This window comes from Anolis sagrei, chromosome 1 (assembly GCF_037176765.1).
Source record: "Anolis sagrei isolate rAnoSag1 chromosome 1, rAnoSag1.mat, whole genome shotgun sequence".
Classification (NCBI taxonomy): Eukaryota; Metazoa; Chordata; class Lepidosauria; order Squamata; family Dactyloidae; genus Anolis; species Anolis sagrei.
This window is the reverse complement of record NC_090021.1, coordinates 139,111,171-139,134,099: the sequence shown is the minus strand read 5'-3', so window position 1 is coordinate 139,134,099 and position 22,929 is coordinate 139,111,171. Positions and strand designations below refer to the sequence as shown.

The 22,929-nt window shown below is 40.1% G+C and overlaps 1 protein-coding gene across 1 annotated transcript in view; it reads right to left on the bottom strand.

Moving 5' to 3' along the window:
• KLHL29 (kelch like family member 29) overlaps positions 1–22,929 on the bottom strand; it is a 545,709-nt gene that overhangs the window by 45,020 nt on the left and 477,760 nt on the right. Inside the window, exons 10-12 of the mRNA XM_060786976.2 lie at positions 18,432–18,614; positions 13,204–13,384; positions 5,068–5,261 (exon numbers count right to left, since the gene is read on the bottom strand). Coding sequence (XP_060642959.2) covers positions 5,068–5,261; positions 13,204–13,384; positions 18,432–18,614 — 558 coding nt within the window. The remainder of the gene's footprint in view (positions 1–5,067; positions 5,262–13,203; positions 13,385–18,431; positions 18,615–22,929) is intronic.

Here is a 22,929-nt window from a genome sequence, read left to right as displayed (position 1 = left end):
TGAAGAGAGCCAGATAACTAAATCAGTTGTCAGCATATGCAATTTATCATAGCCCTCAGTTAAAGAACCTAGATCATACCTCAGCTTATTGAGATATATGTCTTTGCCATACACTGAATAACAGCCCAGGATCTCAGTCATTGTTTTTATATTACCACTGCTGATGCAAAACTCCTTTTGAACTTAAAAGTTCTAAAACTCTCAAATACCCTTAAAATATTTCTAAGCAGCAAAGTGCTAATTAATCATTTTTAATCCTGTATTTCTTCAAGCATATTGTCCTCACTTTATATATATATATATATCAGTGGTTCCCATTTAATAGAATACAAAGTCTGCAAACTTTGTGTTTTGTTTGCTTGGTTTTTTTTTAATGCAATAAAACTGTTTTGGTTTGCTCCTGACATGATAAATAATAGTGGTTCTCAACCTTTGGCCCTCCAGGTGTTTTGGACTTCAGTTCCCACAATTACTAACAGCTGGTAAACTGGCTGGGATTTCTGGGAGTTGAAGTCTGAAACAACTGGAGGAATAAAGGTTAGGAACCACTGCTATATATAGTGGGCCTTGGTATCAACTGGTGTTTGTTTCCTGGCTTCCGTTGGATACCATTCCGTTGGATGTCAAAGTCCCATTATATACAATGGGACGTGTTTATTGGAATTTAAAAAAAAACATTTTCAAGCAATGGTTCATTGAAATCCATGGCTACAGAATATTAGCTCTGTTTCTGGGTATATTTGATTCCAAAAATGACATCCGTTTTCACTGATCAGCTCTAGTTTCTGAGATACAGAACACATGCCATATACTTGTCATCATCTGCTCACCCATTGGAAATCATTATAACCGTCCTAGATAACTCTGATAAACAAGGACAAGGGATTGTTAGAAGAGCCAGTGTTGGGATTGGAGATCAGCAGCCCCCACCCCACAGTTGATCTTAGTCAGTGCAGAAGAAGAGCCTTCAACAGAAGCTACCACTTCCCATCAGGGAGGGCTGAGGAAAGATTAAGTGCACTGTCCCTTTTTTAATTGAGATGGGAGTGTACTGCTAGTCACAAGTTTGTGCGATTAGCAGAGAGAAGAGCCCTTCACAAGCAAAACTTGAGAATATAGAATAAAAAGTTCTCAAATTTGCAGTCCTGTTGCTGGAGACAACATCTTGATTCATGGTGAATCTCTGGACTGTATCTTGACTTTGTTTGGATTTTGCCCTCAACTTTGGACTCTTTTATCTTTGACCTGACTGGCTTTGTTGAATCTGGAACACTTTCAATGTAACTATGGTATCTGGACTTGGAATTCAGACCTTGTATTGCTTTCAGAGGTTGGGGTGTGCTTTATATTCACAACTTGGTTAGAATATTGTGTTAAACTTGGTGTAAGCATGATAATAACCATATCTAGGAAACTAGAGCCGATGAGGTCTATCCAATGCAATTTTCTGAATCAGTGCCCCAAATAATTCCAGGAACAGGCCTGAAAACCAAGACACCAAGATATTTTTGGGGAGCTGGACTGTGTTATTACTAGCCTGCACTGTGGTGAAGTCAACATGGAGGAATTCCACACCATATCAAAATTGTGAGGAAGAACAGATTTCCACAGCAAAGAAGAGGAGATAGTTCAGGTGAATTTAGTATTGTGACTCAGGGCTTACAGGGATGTCGGATGGGATGGGGAAGAAAGTCAAGTTATGTAGGCTTGGCGAAGATAGTACTGTCTCCAAAATATAAGCCTCAAACAAAGAAATTAGTCAGTCAGAATGTATATAGTCCCTCATTTGTTGCAGTGAACCAATTGAGTATATTTTAGGAAAAAAATGGCTTGGGAAGCAGCCTAAAAGAGCAAACCTCTTTAATTGGTTGCCTTCCAGTAACACTTAAAATTCCTGTAGAAGGTTTATGAATAAACTCCAAATGCCAGTGGACTGCACTTCCGTTCAATGTGTAGTGTTCCCCTTCTCTAACGTCACATCTAGACTGACCATTTAATGTAACTTGAAACTGACTCCAAATTGTGGTGGCTACAATATGCAGGCCATCAAAGCATGCTTCAACACAAATCAAAGAGTTTAAAGCACATCAAGCAAAGAAACACCAAGTCCATGTCAGCGAGCCCTAAATGTAATTAATTACTTCCATCACTAATTGTCATTTTCTCTCCCTCACCCTTTTACGCCTCTGGAACACTGGTGTGCATCTCCAACAGAAATGGAAAAAAATACTCCAGTTTAAGGCCACTTTCCATAGCTAATCTAATCACCTTCATGGATTCAAACATCTTTCTGTCATAAGAATGTAATTAGCTGCACAGCAAAACTGGTTTCTCCCAAACTGGTTCCAAACCAACCTAAGTAATCAGTGTAAATGTGTCCTACTTTTTGTAGATTTAGGTTGTGTTCAAAATGATAATTCCTCTCTTACAAAAAAACTTACCCAATAAAGGCTATTATTCTCCACATTCTGTTTCTTTAGATTTTTTTCAAGCCAACTGCTATTATTTATCTTTGAGCTAAACTACAAAACAAGGACTTCACGGTATGTAATGTTCTCTCCCTTCTGAATATTGTACTGACACTAGCTAATTAGCTACTTTTATTCCAATGAAGCATAAATATCTTTTCATTATTTGTAGTTCTGACATATTTTTGTTGGGGCATAAAGCTATTTACTTGCAAATTTACAAGGTACTTTGGGATAGTCAGGAGTGATTTTTTAAAAAGCCTGCCTGGGTTGACAACTGCTAGATACTGTAATAATCTAGGGAATGGATTCTTTCCTTCTATAGCTCTTTCATTATTTTGGTAAGGAAGGAAAAGACTTTTTTCCCCTCATAATGCATTCAGTTTTGCAGTCTGCTCTGAGTACAGGGAAACCTCATAATGTCACTCAGTGGATTATATGAACCACGGCACTGTGTGCATGTGACAGAAAGAGCTAGGAAATGGGTTTGCTTGTGCTGCGGTGTAATACATAAACATGATTGCCAATGGTTAACGTTCTCCTGCTGGGTGTTTCATGCTACATCGTATGCATGTCATGTCACGTTACGCTGAACACTAAGAGCAGCCAAAGAACAGGAAAGGGCAACGTTCCACCCAAAAATCGATGCAGCAAATGAGAACTGAATTGCTTCTTCTACAATGCACACCCATTGCAGCATAATCATAATATTTTTTAAACCACACTAGTTCACGTCAAGAAAAGGTACCAGTCTACCTTTTTGAAGACTAATTGATAATAACCAGTTTGGGGGGTTATAAAATCACAAAATTTTCCACTTCTGCCTTTCATGTAAGGTGTCCTTTGCATGGGAAAAACATCAGTTACAACATAGGGAGGCTAAAAGCCAGTGTGGAGGAGGGAAGCTCCCAAATAACTCTTTCCAGTTGTATTTGGGGTAAGAAGAGGGAACATGTCAGTTTACATTATTATTGTGCCAAAGGGGGGGGGGGGTGAGGGATGGAGAAATCACATCTAAATAGGTGAAGAAGGGATGATTTGTGTTGTCATAACCTTGGGCAAATAAAGCGCTTCTTGAGCTATCTGATGTGTTTTCCAGCAGGTTGTATTATTCTTAACCTGTCAGGGGCTGGTACTATGGTTGTGCCCATTGGCTATGACTGTTTCCTTCTTTCCATGAGATTTGCTGCAGACCAGCAGCCAATGGTTTTCAGAGCAGCACTGGTCCACAGACTAGCACTTTGAATACCACAGGGTTAATGCACCTGACCCTTTGCATTTTCTCACAAGGAACCCACCTATTGTAGAAAATAATAAGTACCAACTACATTATCCAGTCTAGTATAGAATAATATGCACTATGCATAGCTAGCAATTCAGGTCAATAATTGTGTAAAAATGAACCATTAGCATTGTTTTCAGTCATTACAACGTTTGTAATTACTGTATATACTCATGTGTAAGTTGACTTTGTGTATAAGTTGATGGGAGATTTGGGGGCCAAGATTATGAATTTTGATATGTCCTATTGAAAAGTTAAAAGTTATTGTGTGAAGAGGGGAAACAGCTGCCTCAAGGAGACAGTTGTTTCTGGTCACCACAATTTTCTTACCTAAGCATTCAAAAGGCTAGATTTGGCAACATGATGGAGAGAGTAAAAAGGTATTGGTGCTTCTTTTAGGTTCTCCCAGGAGAGACTAAGGGTGCTTCCAGACAGCATCAAAATGCGGGTTAAAAAGGTGGGTTTAAAAATCCTGGAACCTGACAGCTAGTTCAGACGCAGACTTGTCAGTAATGGGAAATGGTCCCCCGCTGTTTTCACGCCATCCTTTGAAGCGGATTTTACAAATCCGTAAGATGGAGGGGTGATGGGGGACATCCAGATGAAGTCTTTTTTAAAATTGTCTCCGAGATGCAGTACACCTCATATGTGCTCATGCGATCTAAATGTACACATAAGTAGATTTCTTGTTCTCTCTCTTCAGACAAGTATAAATTCAAGCTCTGTTTAATATTATAAACATTAGAACCAAGGTATGGCTGCAGAGAGTTCTCATTACTTTTCAACTGTGCTTAGATCGAGCCACCTGTGTGTCCGTGGCTCTATTTTTTAACAGCTCAATCAGCTATTAAAATGCGCATGTGCACTGGAGCAGTCCACATAGGGGGCTCAGAAGGAAGTCATATGTTTTCCATAATTGCAAGGATATACAGCCATGCGAAGATGCACATTTTTTTTGGATGGAATCGGGTTTTAAGAGCTCCTTTTAATGATGTGTTTTTTAGCTGTTAACCCAATTCCATGTGATCTTTCTCAAAACGTAATTTATCCACCACTCCTTTTATCTCGGTTCCTTCCAGGTTTTAGGCATGTGTGGAATGGTCCTAAGCTATTGGATTGTTCATTTTTTAAAATAAGAATTTTCATACAATCTTCACATCAACCAAGTTTTTTGGGCTTGATTTTTTGTTAAAAAATTCAAAACTTACACATGCATATATAGGGTATCAGCTTGACACCAGCAACTGAAGGGCATAATACTCTTGATGCATTCCTTGGTTCATACCCTCAAAAAAATTCAGGATGTAATCCTTTTACCTATCATGGGTGACTCTATAAAACTCCATGAGTTCGTCTGAGGTACATATGACTGCAGCACTCCAGCAGCACGCCCGGCCTCATTCACGCCACCAAACACGTAGATCTTCCCACCACACACTGTGGCAGCTGCTGAATGCACTGCCTTTGGCAAAGGTGCGACCGTCTCCCATTGATTGGTGATTGTGTCGTACCTGAAACACAGAGACAGATAAATAAACTTAGATGTACTACTAATTGCTGGTCAGGAAGACATCTCTTCAGAAATACATTCTAACCCATTAGAAAACAGCCAGCAGACCAGAGATGGGCAGCTTGTGGCACTTCAGATATTGCAGTGCTCCAAATCCCAAAAGTGTTAACCAATCACTTGCAGTAGGTAACACTATGTAACAGAATTTGAAAAAAAAAATTCTGGTTCCTGGTTTGACAGTATTATTTCCTGTTTAATTGTGTAGTACTTACTTTGAAAATAGTTGTTATATTCCAGAAACTTTGTTTTTGTGGATGCCACAAACTATGTTGAATTGGTTAAGACTCTGAAATATTCACTGAAAAACCATAGCAAAATGTGCTGCCGGATTATTATTATTATGTTTAGTTATACTCCACTTTTTCTCTCCATAAGCAGACTCAAAGTGGCTTCTTATGTTTTTGCAGTTTAATATACTTTCCTCATGTTTTTATAATTAACCAATTAGAAAATGACATTTATAACCTAGGAACAAAAATTGCATTACACATTGTAATGCAAAGGAGCAATGGAGGAAGGCATAGAAGGAGGATTTTTAAAATGTTAGGTTTGTAAGCTGACATCCAGGACTATCTTACTTTTACTGACTATGCATAAGCTGTTCTGGGACTGTTTTTTGTCTGAGGATTAAAAATGATTTTAAATAAATTAATGAAACCTATTCTCAACATATGTTTCTCAAGTCTAATTATAGCCCAGGATAGCTTTGACAAGATGGCTCCTGCTAATTAATTTCTGTTAAGTATAATAGACTGAGGTTGTTCTCGCCAATCAGTGCAGTGATACCCTGTGGCAATTGGAGGCAGGCAAGAGTTAATGCACTTAACATTGTTTTGCTTGAAGATCAGCTGATCTCCAGACATAATGCAATATGATAGCTCTCCTTGCCTCACTTAACTAGCCCTTAAATGTTCATGTTGGAAATGTGCAAGTTGCCTCTATTTAATTTTCAATGAGTGGACCGCGTTACCACACTTCGCTACAGGTTGTGGGAAAAGCTAATGGAAAATGTGTTGCAGGAATACGATTTTCCACCGTTGTATCCATTTCTCCATGTTGCACAAGAGATAAGAGGACGTGCTAGAGCGCTAAATTAGTTCTAAGGTCGTTGGTTTCAGATTTAATTAAGCCATTGACCATAAAGATGTACAGTTAATAAACCATAGATGAAGATTCATTTTAGACAATGTCACCGGTTCAGACACCTATTTTTTAAGCTAACATGGCAGCGATCCAAATAACTTCAGCAAAATGAGCATGGAGACAGTAAAAAATGATATGGTTGTTAGGCTTCATTATTTCCTTGGAATGGCAGCATATCCAGTTAAATAGAAGATTCATGGATGCAAAAATTGGAACTGCAGATGACAAGAATAAAATTATGACACATACACACACTCACGGCTTAATGCCACAAGAGTATCGAGGCTTAGAAACATCGTCATTGTTTTCATGGATGAGTTATGTTTTATCCTGTATGAACTTTGTATTGTTAGGCTTGTAAAAATTTTAGGTTTATAAACAAGATTTCTGATGATGATCTAACCTGCCAAATAGGATGGGGTGACAATAGATACACCAGTGACGACAACAAATAGCCACCGATGGCAAGAGGCAGAGGAGGGAAATGCAAGATGAATGCTAATGAAGACTTATGAATATTAACAGTTGTAGCAAATACATTTGCATGATCTCAATATCAAAAGCCGTTATGAGCAGAATAACATGAATACCCATAATGGAAATGCATGTGCAATTAAATATGGAAACTCATAAACAAGGAAGAACACGTGAATTACATTTAGAGGGCGCCCGTGCAGATTGCAGGAAGAAAACAACCCTGAACCCAAAGGGGAAATATAAATTAGCCAACTGGCACACTCTTGGTGTAAGCAAGCTGTGTATTATAATTGTTAATTTTAAGAACAGGGTTTCTTGAATTTACATTTGAACACCACAATTTCACTTGCAGAGTTTCCTGCTCCAATCTATACCACAAATCCATCCAAAGAGAAGCAGTAACATTTCTGAAACATTTGCCTTCTCTCCAAATATGGGGTCATGTCTTGGATGCTGGGTTCTGCCTGGGAGGTTCATTTTGTTAGTCAACCTCATAACCCAAAGCTGCCCATTTGAGAGAGATGATTAAAGAAATTAGTATAATCGGACACTTTTCTGCTACTAATTATATTTATTAGTATTCTGCTTTTCTTCCAAAATTGGGACTCAAGGCTGCTTACTAATTTAAAAGAACTATACAGTAAAGAAATAAACAAAAAGTGAACATTAAGACAGAATTAAGCTATTCACAGTATTAAAACAGTTCAAACTTCCCGTTAAAAGAACAGAAAGCAATTAAAAAGCTAAAATGCAATTAAGAACAGTTTGGTTGTATTGTTATACTGCACTCCCTGCCCATTCTTTAAAAAGTTTCTATTTTATAAGCTTACTGGACTAAACAAGAACTCTTAATGTGAAATGATAGCTTCATCACACTAGAGAAAAAAATCCACTTAAAATCTGGTTTCTGTGTCCTACAGAATCCTGGAGTTTGTAGTTTAGGGAGGAGCCTTTAACAGTCTCACTAAACTACAAACCCCAGCATTCTGCAGGAGGCAGAAACCAGATTTTAAGTGGATTTTTTTCCCTAGTATGATGGCCTTCTTGGGAAGGGAGTTTCAGCGTCGAAGGACAGCCACTGAGAAGTCCCTCTCTCATGTCCCCACCAAGTGTGTTGGTGACAGTGTTGAGACAAATATGTACTATGATTGCATGTTAATTGTATTGTATTTGTCTGTTTTAACTTGAGCCATAGGATAATATGGGTAATAAATGTAGTGTTACCATATTATCCTATAGCTCAAGTTAAAACAAATATGGATAATACATGTGGTGTTAGGAGCCCCTGGTGGCACAATGGGTTAAACCCTTGTGTCGGCAGGACTGAAGACCGACATGTTGGAGGTTTGAATCTGGGGAGAGCATGGATGAGCTCCCTTTGTCAGCTCCAGCTCCCCATGCGGAGACATGAGAGAAGCCTCCCACAAGGATGGTAAATCATCAAACCATCTAGGCGTTCCCTGGGCAACGTCCTTGCAGACGGCCAATTGTCTCACACCAGAAATGACTTGCAGTTTCTTAAGTTGCTCCTGACATGAAAAAAAGTGTTTATTTTCATATGATACCAAATCCATCTGAACAAGTTTTATAGGAAGCGGGGGGAAAAAACTGGTTGAGGATGTGCATTCTTTCACTATAAAATGCAATTTTCCAAACCCTGTACTAAAGCAATTTAATATATTTTTATGGTTTTTACTTGCACTACTCCTAGGCAACAATGTGCTGCCACCGATAACTTTTGGAAACAAACTCCAACAAAAATGTATTAAATTTTAATAAAGAGAAGGGCCTTTCTTGATGATCTCAGGGCCCAGGCAAGCTCATAAAGGGAGACACTGACTGCCAAGCAGCTTGGACCTGAGCCATATAGGGCTGTACAGCTCATAGCCACCACTTTGACTTGTGCCGGGGAACAAACTGGCAGCCAGTAGAGCTGTTTTAAGAGGAGAGTTATATTGCACCTATAATCTGCCCTGATTAACACTCTGGCTGCAGCTCTTTGACCAACCTGAATTTTCCAGTCACTCCGCAAAGGCAGTCAGTTTGCGAATACATTAGAGTAGCCCTAAGGGGTATAACTGTGGCCTTTGTTGCCCTTCTCAAGGGACAGCTTTTTGAAATGTAGTGTTTTCGACGAAAAAAATGGCTGTGTTTTGGCACCCTGTGGATTTAATGACAAGGCGTCGAGGACTTTCAAAAGCTGCAGCATCTTATCACCATAGTGGACAAAGTGAAATTTAGGCTGGATCTACACTGCCAGACAATCAAGTTTCAGAGTCCAGATTATCTGCTTTGAACAAGAGTATATGAATCTACTCTGTCATATAATCTAGTTCTAAGAAGATAATCTGGATTCAGAAACTGGATTAAATGGCAGTGTACTAGTACCTTAATCTGGATAAGACATGAGGGCTTTTAAATCTATTGTACAGCAAATCAGGAAATATGGATTCAGCCTGTATTTGATGGGGTTACATTTCCCTGAAGATGCAATGTGAATGTACTCCAGTAAGTTCAGCTGTGTGCCAAGTCAAGTCCAGATCCGTCATCAGTGGTGGTCACAGTGGTTCTGTTTTTTTGTTGTTGTCTCAGGAGCGACCTGAGGACCTGCAAGTTGTTTCTGGTGTGAGAGAATTGGCCGTCTGCAAGGACATTGCCCAGAGGACACCCGGATGATTTGATGTTTTTATCATCCTTGTGGGAGGCTTCTCTCATGTCCCCGCATGAGGAGCTGGAGGTGATAGAGGGAGCTCATCCGCTTCTCCCCGGATTCGAACCTGCAACCTGTCAGTCTTCAGTCCTGCTGGCACAGGGGTTTAACCCACTGCACCACTGGGGGCTAGTGGTTCTGTGTGCCAAATGTAGTCCAGTTCCATTATCGAAGGGGGTCATAATGCTCTGCCTTCCATCCAGTTGAGACAGTGCCCCAAACCCCTCCAGTCTGATCAGTTGCTGATCAATTCCTCTCTTTTTGCTGTGTGCCATAAGAAAGGGCAGGAGAACAAGTGGGTGGGGGTCATGTAAATTCCACACAAGGAACCCTGGTATGCCTGCCTGTGGTGGAAGAAACACATCATATCTAGGGTGAAATTGTCCTGGAATGAAAGCATTAATTGGGTTATGGGCTGTAGTGTTTGGGGAGGATAATGACAGCATTTGGGCTACGTGTTCATAGTGCTTGCCATAACCTGCAATGTCAGTTGAGGGAGTGCCTTTGGAGGCTTCTCATCACTTGGAACAATAGTCTGTTTGTGGAGGCTGGAGGTTGTCTGTGTAAGTGGACACCTCTGCCACATACACACATACATATTTTTCACTTTTCTTACATTTATGTTTATTATAAATTATAGATATACACAATAATTTTTTTAAAAGCTGTCCCTTGAATCAACTGTCTCTAATTTGATTTACAAATAGGCAAGCAAATTAATTCTGGCTTTTCCCTTTACATTTCTCTGCTTGCCTCAGGTATACAAGAATTTTAGTTTACTCTGTGGTCTTACCTCACCTGCTGTATGGAATACTTCAAAGGCAGCAGAGCTTCTGTTCCCCTGTAACTACATTACAATGCATGGCCAGGAGAACCGACATTTTTTGCTTAGCTGCTCAGTTCTCAGAGACACAGGACTGGCTCCCACATGGAGTGTGGTCATCTTAGCAGTGAAATACTATACATCTTAGTCAAGTGATGACTTCATGTGGAGGGCTAACGTTTCTCTTTGTCCTCTTCCTTTTAAAAGTACCAATGAGCTGGTGTATTTGTCAAAATGCTTTTCACTTCCTTGTGGCCTTGTTGCATCCACATTCCACGTTTACATCATTCATCCTTTTTTGGAACTGTGATGCCATCTTACTTGGAGCACCTCCTGAGACCATTTCCTTATATCTCCCCAGTCAAAAAGCACTGAATTAAGACTTAAGTGTGCTAAGTCTTAATCCAGGCAGAATTGTTTGGGCTTTAAACTCTTCATTATAGATATGAATGAAACTCTTCAATGGTGTAAAATACAATTTATTGGTGTGTTTGTGATTGTGAGTGTGTGTATAGAAGGGGAATAAACCCTTCCATTTTACGTGCCAGGAACCAAATCCAGTTTGGTGTCCCCATTCAAACCACTCCATCACACTGGTGGAGCCCCCCATGGCACAATGGGTCAAACCCTTGTGCCAGCTGGACTGAAGACTGACAGGTCAGAGGTTCGAATCTGAGGCCAGCACAGATAAGCTCCCTCTGTCAGTTCCAGCTCCCCATACAAGGACATGAGAGAAGCTTCCACAAGGATGGTAAAACATCAAAACATCTGGGCATCCCCTGGGAACGTCCTTGCAGATGGCCAATTCTCTCATACCAGAAGTGACTTGTAGTTTCTCAAGTCGCTCCTGACATGAAAAAAAATCACACTGGTTCTCTAAAGCAGTCTGTAGAAATTGTTTTCTTTCTCGAGGTTTACCAGATCTGTTTGCTTCATTCCAAGTGTGCATAATGCTAATTTTGAATAAAAAGTCTGCTCAAACATTTCAAACTGCCCTTCTTTTTTTCCTTCTATATTATTTCTACATCTGAAAACATATTTTTATTGTGAAAGAAGTAGTGCCTAGAAACACATTCATTATATTAATTGAGGCATAGCTGTAAATTACTAAGATGTATACCTTCTTTCCCTCATTCCTGTTACTTTGGGATTCTTTCCATAGTTTTATTAGTGTCCCTTAACATTTTATTTATTTCTTCAGCAATTGCTATAGGAAAAAAAAATACTCTTTGCATTATTAGCCTTTATTCTGCATCATTGTATCTGAACGAACATTATTTCCCTCTCGTCTTGTCTTCTTAATTCCTCTTGTGCAGGTTAGCAGTTTTATGAGTGAATGGTTTAATTGGTTCTTCTATAAAGCCATCATCTGGACCTTATACAGCATACTTTTACAATCTTATATATTATTCAGTTTGCAGTTTACAGAAAAGTAGTCATGGAAAACCACAGTAGCAATGCAACAGAGTGGGCTTCTTTTTAGTGTGCCACATACATATAGTGCCAGGAGCGATTTGAGAAACTGCAAGTCGCTTCTGGTGTAAGAGAATTGGCCGTCTGCAAGATTGTCGCCCAGGGGACGCCTGGATGTTTTACCATCCTGTGGGAGGCTTCTCTCATGTCCCCACACGAGAAGCTGGAGCTGACAGAAGGGAGCTCACCTCACACCCGGATTCGAACCACCGGTCAGCAGTCCTGCTGGCACAAGGGTTTAACCCATTGCCCCACTGGAGGCTCCAGTGTGCTATATGAACCTTAACATTTTTTAAAAAAACCTTAGGTTGTTGTTTCTGCAGATTTTCTCCTCCTCCTTCAAACAAACTTCTGTTTGAAGTGTTACTGCTTTATGTGTGAATGTTGTTTATACACCTTCAAGTTGCCTCTTGATTTATAACAGGCCCATTAACTTTGAAATATTTTTTAAGCAAGGAACTATCAGAAGTGGTTTGCCATTGCCTTCCTCTGAAATATGCTCTATAGCATCTAATTACCATAATTAGAGTATCAGAATAGACTAGCGTTCCAATCTGACGCCCTTAAGAAGTTTTAGAATTGAACTACCGTAATAGCTCACCAATGGGACATGATACCTGAGGCCAACAGAAAATTCAGTCCAGAAAATCCTGAGGATATCAGGTTGAGCCTTGTTCAACCTGGTATCCTCTGGATTTTTTGGGCTGCAAATTCCCATCAACCCCAGGTATCATGGCCTATGGTGAGCTATCTTAAGGGCATCAGATTGGAGAACTCTAGTCTATTTCGATACTCTTAATTAGCACAGTGTACTAGCTTTGAATTTTTTCATTCCCACAAACACTCTAGGCTATATGGAAAGCACATTTTCCCCATCTCTTTGCTCACACTTCCAATCTACCAAGTGAGAATAGAAATGTTGATTTACCTGTAATATTTTCAGCATGACCTTGTATGTGAAGTACTGTGACTATTCTACATACAAATAAATACACAATAATAAATGTAAACATAGCCGTGTGACTTAACTGCCTCTGTTCAATGAAAGGTATGGTTCAGAGTAATTTTCAAAATTTACATTTATATTAGTTATTGAGATTTCTTATTCTTGGGCATTCCACCCAACTACTGTTCAATGTGCATTATAAAAGCAGGAGTATTTTTTTAAAAAAGGAATTCTACGTACAGCATCTGAAATGATGCTATTTTCTTATTTAATTGTCTTTGAAAGCTCTTGAATGAATAGAGGAACATTACCTCTCCACGTGATCAACGTTGCCTGCTACACCAAGGCCTCCAATGGTATAAATCTTCCCATCATATACCAGGCTGTTGTGCCGACATCTTGGAACTGTCATTCGGGAGACGAGATTCCAGTTGTCAAGTAGTGACATGTAACACCAGACGTCAGAGAGTGTGACTCCGGACTCCATACCACCTGCTCCCAAGATGTAGAAGAGAGAGAGAGAAAAAGATCTACATGAGTTGGAGGAAAAAGCATTCTTTGTATATATTTTATAAGAACTTGAGAAAAGCAAAATTCTGTTCACATCATGATCAATGAGCTGTCTATGGGAAGACCACAGGCAGAAGGACATGAATGAAATTGCAGCCCCTCTTTCTTGCACTTTCCAGTAAATTGAGAATACCACATCTGATACTAAAGTTAAAGGTAAAGGTTTTCCCTGGCATTAAGTCTAGTCATGTCCAACTCTGGGGTGTGGTGCTCTTCACCATTTTTAAGCCGAAGCGCCAGCGTTGGCTGTAGACGCCTCCAAGCTCATGTGGCCAGCACTTTCCTTGCACTCTCTTCAGGATTTATTGTACTCTTTGAGGCTGAAACTCAGCTATGTTCCTTTTTCTCAGCCATACTCTTTTGAAGTTATTTACGATTGTGGTTGTTTTATATTTTATCCGATGTTTTTAATTGTTTGTGTTTTATTTGTAACTTTTTGGGCTTGTCCCTTGTAAGCTGCCCCGAGTCCCTTTGGGGAGATGGTTAGCTGGGTATAAAAATAAAGTTGTTGTTGTTGTTGTTATTATTATTATTATTATTATTATTATTATTGCATGGAGCGCCATTACCTTCCCGTAGAAGCGGTAACTATTGATCTACTCACATTTGCATGTTTTTGAACTGCTAGGTTGGGCCTAACAGTGGGAGCGCACCCCACTCCCTGGATTCGAACTGCCAACCTTTTGGTCAGCAAGTTCAGCAGCTCAGCAATTTAACCCACTGCGCTACCAGGGGGACATGATACTAAAGTTTACATACAGCTATCTTGACTGTTAGGCATTGATAGCACTATCCTCTATGAATGTGTCTCATCACATTTTAAAGCCAACGAAGGAAACATCTACATTGTAGAATTAGTGCAGTTTGACTTAATACTGACTTTTATGGTCCTACAGATCTTTTGTTTGGCTTCTCTGCCAAAGAAGGCTGGTGCCTCACCAAACTACAAGTCCCATAATTCCACAGAATTGAATCATGGCAATGCAAGTGATGTCAAACTGCATTAATTCTACTGTGTAGATGCACCTCTAGTTGGCCATGGGTTCCACAATTTGAGTTTGTACTGAATTAAGAAGTACTTGAATCAGTCACCATTTTAGCTTCAGTAGATGATCCCACTGGGTTCTTGTATTATGACTGAGTGAGACAGACAGACGGAGACAGACAAAGAAGAAAAGAGAGGGGGGAAAAGGGGGTTGGGAGGAAGCTTCCCCAGGCATACTTCTTCCATGCATAATGTTATCCATCACTATCGCGATTCCCCTTGCTAAACCTTTCCCTAAGCTAAACAGCCCCAAATGTTGTAATTCTTTTCTTGCAAGGGAAGTTCTCCCAGCCCCTTGGATCATTCTGGTTCTTCTTTTCAGCAACACAAACCAGTTGCAATATACAAGAACATCTTCCAACGATACTTGACTAATTAAAATAAATTACCTCAGTTGCAGCATCTGTTCAGAAGATGCAAATAGTTGTCATTTATTCATGCATCTCAAAGGGTTCTTTTTAAAAATGCTGTCATAATGTCAGACTAGTCAGGGTATTTGCATATGGGACGATGCCTGGGTCGCATTCATAAATAACCAGCAGTCTATTCAGTTACAGATGGAACTGATAGCAACCAACTAAGTCGTTTCCCAGAAAATCATACAATTGGAAGTCTAGGCAATGAATGCTAAGCGAAATAAATGAAGGGACACTTCCCAAGCTGTCTGAAAGTTAATCCAGACATAAAATACAACAACCAAGAACTTCCTCACCTCACATTAAAAACTGTGACTGGCATCTTGTTGAGCACTCGTGAGCGTGTAAACTAGATTGATACATGAATAGTGATTCACGCTAGTGATTGTGGTATTGCTGCCATGATCACAAATGCCTTCTTTAACAGTGAACAGCTACACTGAGCAATGAAGGTCTGTTCTGTTTACTGTTGGGGTGCTGAAGATTGAAATTTCCAGCTCCCTCCACCAGCGATACGCAGTGCAACAATCAGAAGCAGAACCCCTGTTGAAGCTCCGTATCCCATGACAGATTATTAGCAGGAAGAGCCGGAATCAGCATCCTGTTGCTACACCTTGATCACCAGCAGAACAGCCCTTCATTCCTTGGTTCAGGTGCCGGCTGTTAAGGAAGATTTGGGGACTTGAGTCAAGAGTTAACATATTCTTAACTATGTCTGCGATGGGTTGTTGTAGGTTTTTTCGGGCTATATGGCCATGTTCTAGAGGCATTCTCTCCTGACATTTCACCTGCATCTATGGCAAGCATCCTCAGATGTGAGATCCTATGTCTGTGATGTAGAATCTAAGCCTTTGTCAGGCCCTGCATTACCATGAAGGGATAGTATTTGTAGTATCATGTATCATAGAGTGTAATATAAAAGAACACTGAATATAAGGCTATTGCCAGATATAAAAATATATGAGCCAAATGGAAGATAGGAGTAAGAGTGCTTTTAGGTTGTTAAAAATCACCAAAACAATCTGCTACGCACTTGAGCTGATAAGCAAGTTGGGAATTAGGAAGGAGGGAGCTGACACCAAGGTAATTTTCCAAAGGTACACAGTGTGAACAACCATGATGTAATGTTCTGATGGTGGTTGTTTGTATCATTTTTATCTGATGTTGTTTTATATTCATGTACCATTTTTGTTATGCTGCACTTGGATAAAAACAACCACTATCAGAACATTACATCATTGTTGTTCACACTGGCTACCTTTGGAAAATGACCTTGGTGTCAGCTCCTCCTTCCTTGGAGTGCCTTGTAAGATGCCCTGAGTCCCTTTCGGGAGATGGTGATGGGATATAAATAAAGATGATGATTACTATTATTATTCTGATTAGAAAATCACTGGTGTGGTACAAATGTAACAGCAGAGATGTTGTTAGCCAATGAACATAATCACACGTAACTTCTGAAATGTAATGCCTTTACAAAAGCGTGTAACTGGACTAACCTTTTAGTCCTGACAACAAATAGTGTGCAGTTCTGCTTTTGCTGACTTTTCAATGAAGTTAACCTTTTGTTTGAAAGCAAGAGCTCGATTGAGATGCAGAATAGGCCCACACCTGGTAGCCTTTATTTGTCTCAAACAATACGTATCAAACAGGGGCACGCTTGTCATGAGAACAGAGATTGAGAGCCACTTCTCCAGTGTATACCCGATCACAAACCGAGATTTGTTGCTGTACGGTGTACAGCTTAACCCTAAACTGGATATCTAAATACTGTTAAAACATTTCTAATACTAATAAACAGATATATATCACTTTTGAGCTACTACTGTAATTTTATAAATATTTTTAGAACAAGAATATTGCATCCAATGGTTGTGTATAATAATTCCACATGGATGCACAACTCATCTTTCTCTTCCCTTCCACACCCTACAGGCCCCTCTGTTCCTTCAATCCATATCAAAGTGGCATGATATCCCTATACCTAAAGTGATGCAGGAGTCCCCGGTGGCGCAGTGGGTTAAAGCACTGAGTTACTGAGCCTGTTGATCAAAAGGTCGCAGGTTCGATTCCGGGGAGTGGCGTGAGCTTCCGCTGTCAGCCCTAGCTTCTGCCAACCTAGCAGTTCGAAAACATGCAAATGTGAGTAGATCAATAGGTACCGCTCCGGCGGGAAGGTAACGGCGCTCCATGCAGTCATGCCGGCCACATGACCTTGGAGGTGTCTATGGACAACGCTGGCTCTTCGGCTTAGAAATGGAGATGAGCACCACACACCAGAGTCAGACATGACTGGACTTAATGTCAGGGGACTACCTTTACCTTTTTAAGGTGATGCAGTGAGTTAAACCACTGAGCTGTTGAACTTGCTGACTGAAAGACTGGTGGTTCCAATTCGGGGAGCGGAGTGAGTTCCCGCTGTTAGCCCCATTTTCTGCAAATCTAGCAGTTTGAAGCATGAAAATGTGAGTAGATCAATAGGTACTGCTTTGGTGAGAAGGTAATGATGCTCCATGCAGTCATGCTGGCCACATGACCTTGGAGGTCTCTACGGACAAAGCTGGCTCTTCGTCTTAGAAATGGAGATGAGCACAACCCCCCAAAGTTGGACACAAATAGACTTAATGTCAAGGCAAACCTTTACCTTTATCCCTATACCTAGTTTTGAGTAATTCCTTGCTTGCATAACAGCCCTGTGAGACAGACTGTCCTTCACTCCAGTTCAGGAGATCTTCCTAACTCTCTTTACACATTTTATTTTCTTGTGGACACACAAAAATGCAGATGGGAGGAGGGGAACACAAAGATCAGATTCAGATGCAGTCCCTCAGGCACACAACCATTGGATACAACCAACAAGGTAGCTGTTGTTATGTAGTGGCAGAAGTTAGTTAAGACAGATACCCAGTAGTAATAGTAAATATTAGCACTGTGAAATCTGTGTCAAATTCTCTACTGAAGCATTCATGTGTATATGTATGTTATGACATAAAATAAAATCTATAAAAGAACAAGCAAATTGAGCATAACTTAGTGAAGTGACATTTCTGTATTCCTCCAGCAAACGTCAGAGAGAAGAGTTTGCTCAGTTTTACTAGAACTACCAAGAGGGTTACAGTTCATTTTCAACAAGAGATTTAAAACATGAACAAGCATGAACCCTCTTGTAAGCAAATAAGGTAAGTGTAGGTCAGGTATGCAGCGTCTCAGTCAAACTGACTCTAGATGCAGAAACCCCTCATTTAGATCCTGTTCCAGCCAATGTTTTACACTCTATTGCAACTGCAAGGGGAAGCTCTTCACACGCCTGACGGGTGCCGAACCTATTCTCTGCATGTTACAAGTGCTGAATGCACTGGGGAGGAAACCTGAGCTGATGTGAAATGGAAAGTGATAAAAGGAAGAGATTTTTTCCCAGGCAAGCTGGCACATATTCATAACGTGGCCTGTCACAGAAAATAGTTTTCAGAGTCACAATGCTCTTCTCTCTCTGATTCTTGCTGCTCACCTGAGAGGTAGACATTGTCTCCAGCGCTCACCACACTGAAAAACTCCCGGTCGTAGAAAGGCAGGCTGGCCAGGGGGTACCATTTATTGTTTTGAGGGTTGAAGCATGTTACTGCTGTTAAGGCTCGTTGATTCATTCCAGTCATTTGACGACCTCCAACTAGGACTATGACTTCAGCCACCCCTAGGAGGCAAAATAATGAGAATTACTGTTTCCCAAGCATTTGTTTTGATCACTCAATCACACACATCATTCCATAAATCTGAATCCCTCTTTTAGGGCAAGTCTACATTGGCTGTTAAATCTGCAGCCAGTTTGGAGAAAAATGATCCAAACCTGTCCCAGGGGTGGTCACATAAATCCTGCCAAACCCATTGTGGCACCACATTGGCATCCACACAGTCCAGCTAGGCTGAGACTGCATTGACCCCACTGGATCATCACCTCACCTTCTGTGTCAGTATTGTGGCCCCCAGCTGGCCACAAAGCTCCATGCAAGCTCCTGGCCATTACCCCATTCTGGTATTAGCAGAGGCACCTGCACAACTAGATGCAGGAGGGAGCTTCATTTTATTGTATTGCACCTCTTTTGATGTCACATCAGGGTGTCCATGAGGGCCAAGAGATCACATGGCATGATGGTGGTGGTAACACAGGTATGAAGCATCCCTCTTTTTTCCTGGGGTATTCAGCACAGGAAAAGTGATTGCAGCAGTGTCCCATTCAGGCAGAGGACTGTTCCAAATTGGACTTGGTCCAGCTATCCCCAGAGCTGCAGGATATTCTGGGGTTTCCAGCACACTCTACAGCATCTCCTGACTTTGACTGATGCAGAGCAAAACTGGTTTAAGCCAGGGCAACCTACAATATTCACTGGAAATACTGGAATGCCATGAGGATAGCCAGGAGTCAATTTGGGGTGAGTTCGGGATTTTATGCCAGTGTAAACTTGCTGTTAGGCAGCTACTAGTAGGCTTCCTCCGTGAAGTTTGATTATGTGCTTGCTATATTTATTTACTTATTGCATTTTAAACAAGCTCTACATGGGAGCATGTTGAAGGGTGGTCAAATATATTCCCTCTTTTCTGCTCAAACAGTAGATAAATGCAAGGAGTCTTTTCTAATTAAGGTCAAACAATTGACATTGTGAGAACAAATGAAGAATAAGTTTGGAAAGGAAAGGAGTCCCACCACCAAAAAATTCTCCTTTTCTTAATGGTTATGTCCTTTTTCTTTTTCAAAAATAGCTAGTTACTGATATTCAAAGGGGGAGGGCTACCAATAGGTATATTAAGTGAATTTTGATAAAATCGGTCTTAATTATAATCATCATCATCTTTATTTATACCCCACCACCATCTCCCCAATGGGGACTCGGGCGGCTAACATGAGGCCAAGCTCAAAAACAATACAATGAAATACAATACAAAACAACAGAAAAAGTAAACACAGCAAAATGCATAATGCAACAAAATAAAATAAACAATGCAGAATAACATACTAAAATCACAATAAAATCCATCACACAGGGAGTGCCAAATGTGCAAAATAAAAATATTAAAACCCTGGCTGAGATAGGAAATAGAAAAATGTATTTGTAAAGGAGGAGCCCGAAAAGGAGGAGCAATGGGGTTTGGTGTTCATTAAGGGTAGGGGAAAGTGCATCGTTTAGACAATTGTAGATGGAAATTTGCAATAATGGATTAGATGGTCACTCTTCGAAAGCACATCGGAAAAGCCAAGTTTTTAGATTTTCTAAAAAGTTGCTAGGGTGGGGGCTTGCCTAATCTCTTATAGTTAAAGCAAAATATTCTTAAATTAATATTGCCTCATTAGACACACATTCAAATTGTCATCATTCCTAACAAAAATTGAAATAATTTACTCCATACTTAAAAAGAAACAACAGTGTTCCCATAACCACATTTGGTCAGAAGTCTCACTGGCTTGCTTTGTAACAAATGTCTCCTTGCACTTCAGCCTTACCTTGGATTTCTAAACCAATCTACTATGGAAAACACTATACTGAACTCATTCAGACTTATTTCCCACTAAACCTTCACAGGATTATCCTCTAAAAGAATGAATTGTGTTCTAATAGGTAGCTAAGCCATGCAAAATGACAGAATAAGGACCTTTAGATGCCCAAGCGACAAAAGACACAATGGCTTCCCTAAGCTCTGTTTTCAGGCTTTGTCTTCCATAATTTCTCTGCAGTCTTTTTTTTCAAAGCAGCTACTTTCCTGCCTTATTTTGTTAGGAGACTAAAAAGGGATTAGGAATATTTTCAAAAGCTGCAGTTTATCATATGCCTATTCACCACATCCCCTCCATGCTGCATGTCTTTCACAGCTTTCCCATTTTAGATATCAATGGTACCAAGAAGTGTACAATTCGAAGGGAAAAACGTGCCGGCAATAAGATTACTGTTTCCCCCCAAAATGGCAGGCAAAACTCATCACCTGTATCAAATCTAATGTGATTATAATAAATGACCTCAAGAGGGCATTGCACATACTGTGATATTCACAAAGGATATAAAGACTGTCTGCAAGCGCAGGAACAGCTCCACATAATTGCACTTCGACCTACAAGAATAATCACTCCCTTCCCCTTATCCCTGGAAAATTACTTTTGCCTAATCAACAAGCTTCTGAAAATGGTTTGCATTACACCTACAATTTTATCTGCAAACATTAAATAGGTACTTTTCAGAAATACTTTTGCCCGATAAACCATTAGTCACCCCAGCTAAAGAGTCTGAGCGTAGGTTGTTATTGAAAATCCCCTGTATTTCGTCTTTTTGAATTTTTCCCTGATTAGATACTGTCTCCACAAACTGAAAAGGATGCAACTTGACATATAATTTTATGTACTCTGTGCATCACTAGCAATTTCTTGGCTTTTTGATTTTGCCAGCTAGGATGAAGTAACTTTGCGAGGCGTTCTGTATTCCTTCCACATATAAATCTATCCAAATTTGATACAGGAATTCAATGCTATCTTTTAATATAATAGGTGCACAGAAAAGTTTCAGTATTTATATGGTAAAATTGGGCTTGTATGACTTCATATTCCACAGACAGAATGTTAATTTACGCTATTCTTTCTTCATTTGCTCTCTCTCTCTCTCTGTTTTCCAAGGCAGTAAAGAGATAAGAGAAGGCATTAAAATAATATATCAAAGGTTCCAATAACTGTAAAGTAGAAAGTTTAAAAATACATACCTGACTACTAAGCATTGTCAGAAACATGTCTTTAAAACTATCATCTCCCAAATTGGTGAAAAACGGGGAACAAAGGACATTACATTTTGTAGCTTGAAGTAAAATAAAGAAGCTATGTACAATGATTTCTGAATCTCCATTCAACATTATCAATGTATGGTGTTTTCCATACATCATAGGCAGGCTAGTCCAGTGGGCACAAGTGAGCCACATCATCCTCACTGGCCTCTCTTTGAACATCTCCCCAATATTTGTTGAATGCTCTACTTTGTTGGCTTGTTGTCTACGCAATGCAACCAAGGCACATCATGGTGGGATACCAGGTGGAGAGTTCCACCTGTCCTGACTGCTCTCTGCCTGTTTGCTTGGGTAAGAACCTTTTCCAATAGTGTCATGTATGCCTAAGATGAGACAGGCCAATAGCCATTGGTGTGGTGATTTATCCATCAGATCAGGGTGCTGGGAATGGCCAGAGAAAGCTTAAAAGTAATGGGGGGTAAATTGACATTATCTTTCACCATTTACTACCTGAGGTAACTATCTCAGTCTGCCCAGAAGTACGGCTGGCCTGAGTTTACGAGTTGCCTAATCCTAATAAGACAGATAGCCTCCTCATCCAAGGCAGACCACCATGTCAGCTTCCAATGGAATGGCTGTTGGGACACCATGCCCCTCCCCTCAAGTTCCTTCAATTGCAATATTATGTAATTTCACTGTTGACTGGTTACATGTAACGGGCTTCTGCTCATTCTCCTGGGTGGCAGTTAGCAATTGTTACACATTCATCTCTTTTTTTTGATATATGTGTAAGACTAAGGTATAAAAGATATCTAATTTCCTTGCTTTGTGTCTCAAATTTATTTGTCACGCATGAGCTTGTGAATCTCTGTATTTTAAACAAATGGCATGACCAAGTCAATGACATTTGCCTGTCTGTATCTTCAACTAAAATCTATTCCTTTTGGGGGGATATGGAGGTAACAGGCCTCATAAAAGTCTTGCAATCAAAGATACACTAAATCTCGTGAGTCTTGCTATTGAGTAATTAGACTAAGATGATGTCTACATTGGCCCTATAAAGATACCCACCATGAACCGGCCAGTTCCACAACAGATGTGTTTCTTCCAGCACAAGGACTGTAGGTTACTCCAGAGGTTCCAGGAAATTTTGGAGTGATCACAGAGATTTTTGACATGCAGACAGGTGGATCAAGCTGAATTTGGAGTGAATTAGTGTCCACACACCAAAAAATCCTATTGCTGTTTTGCAC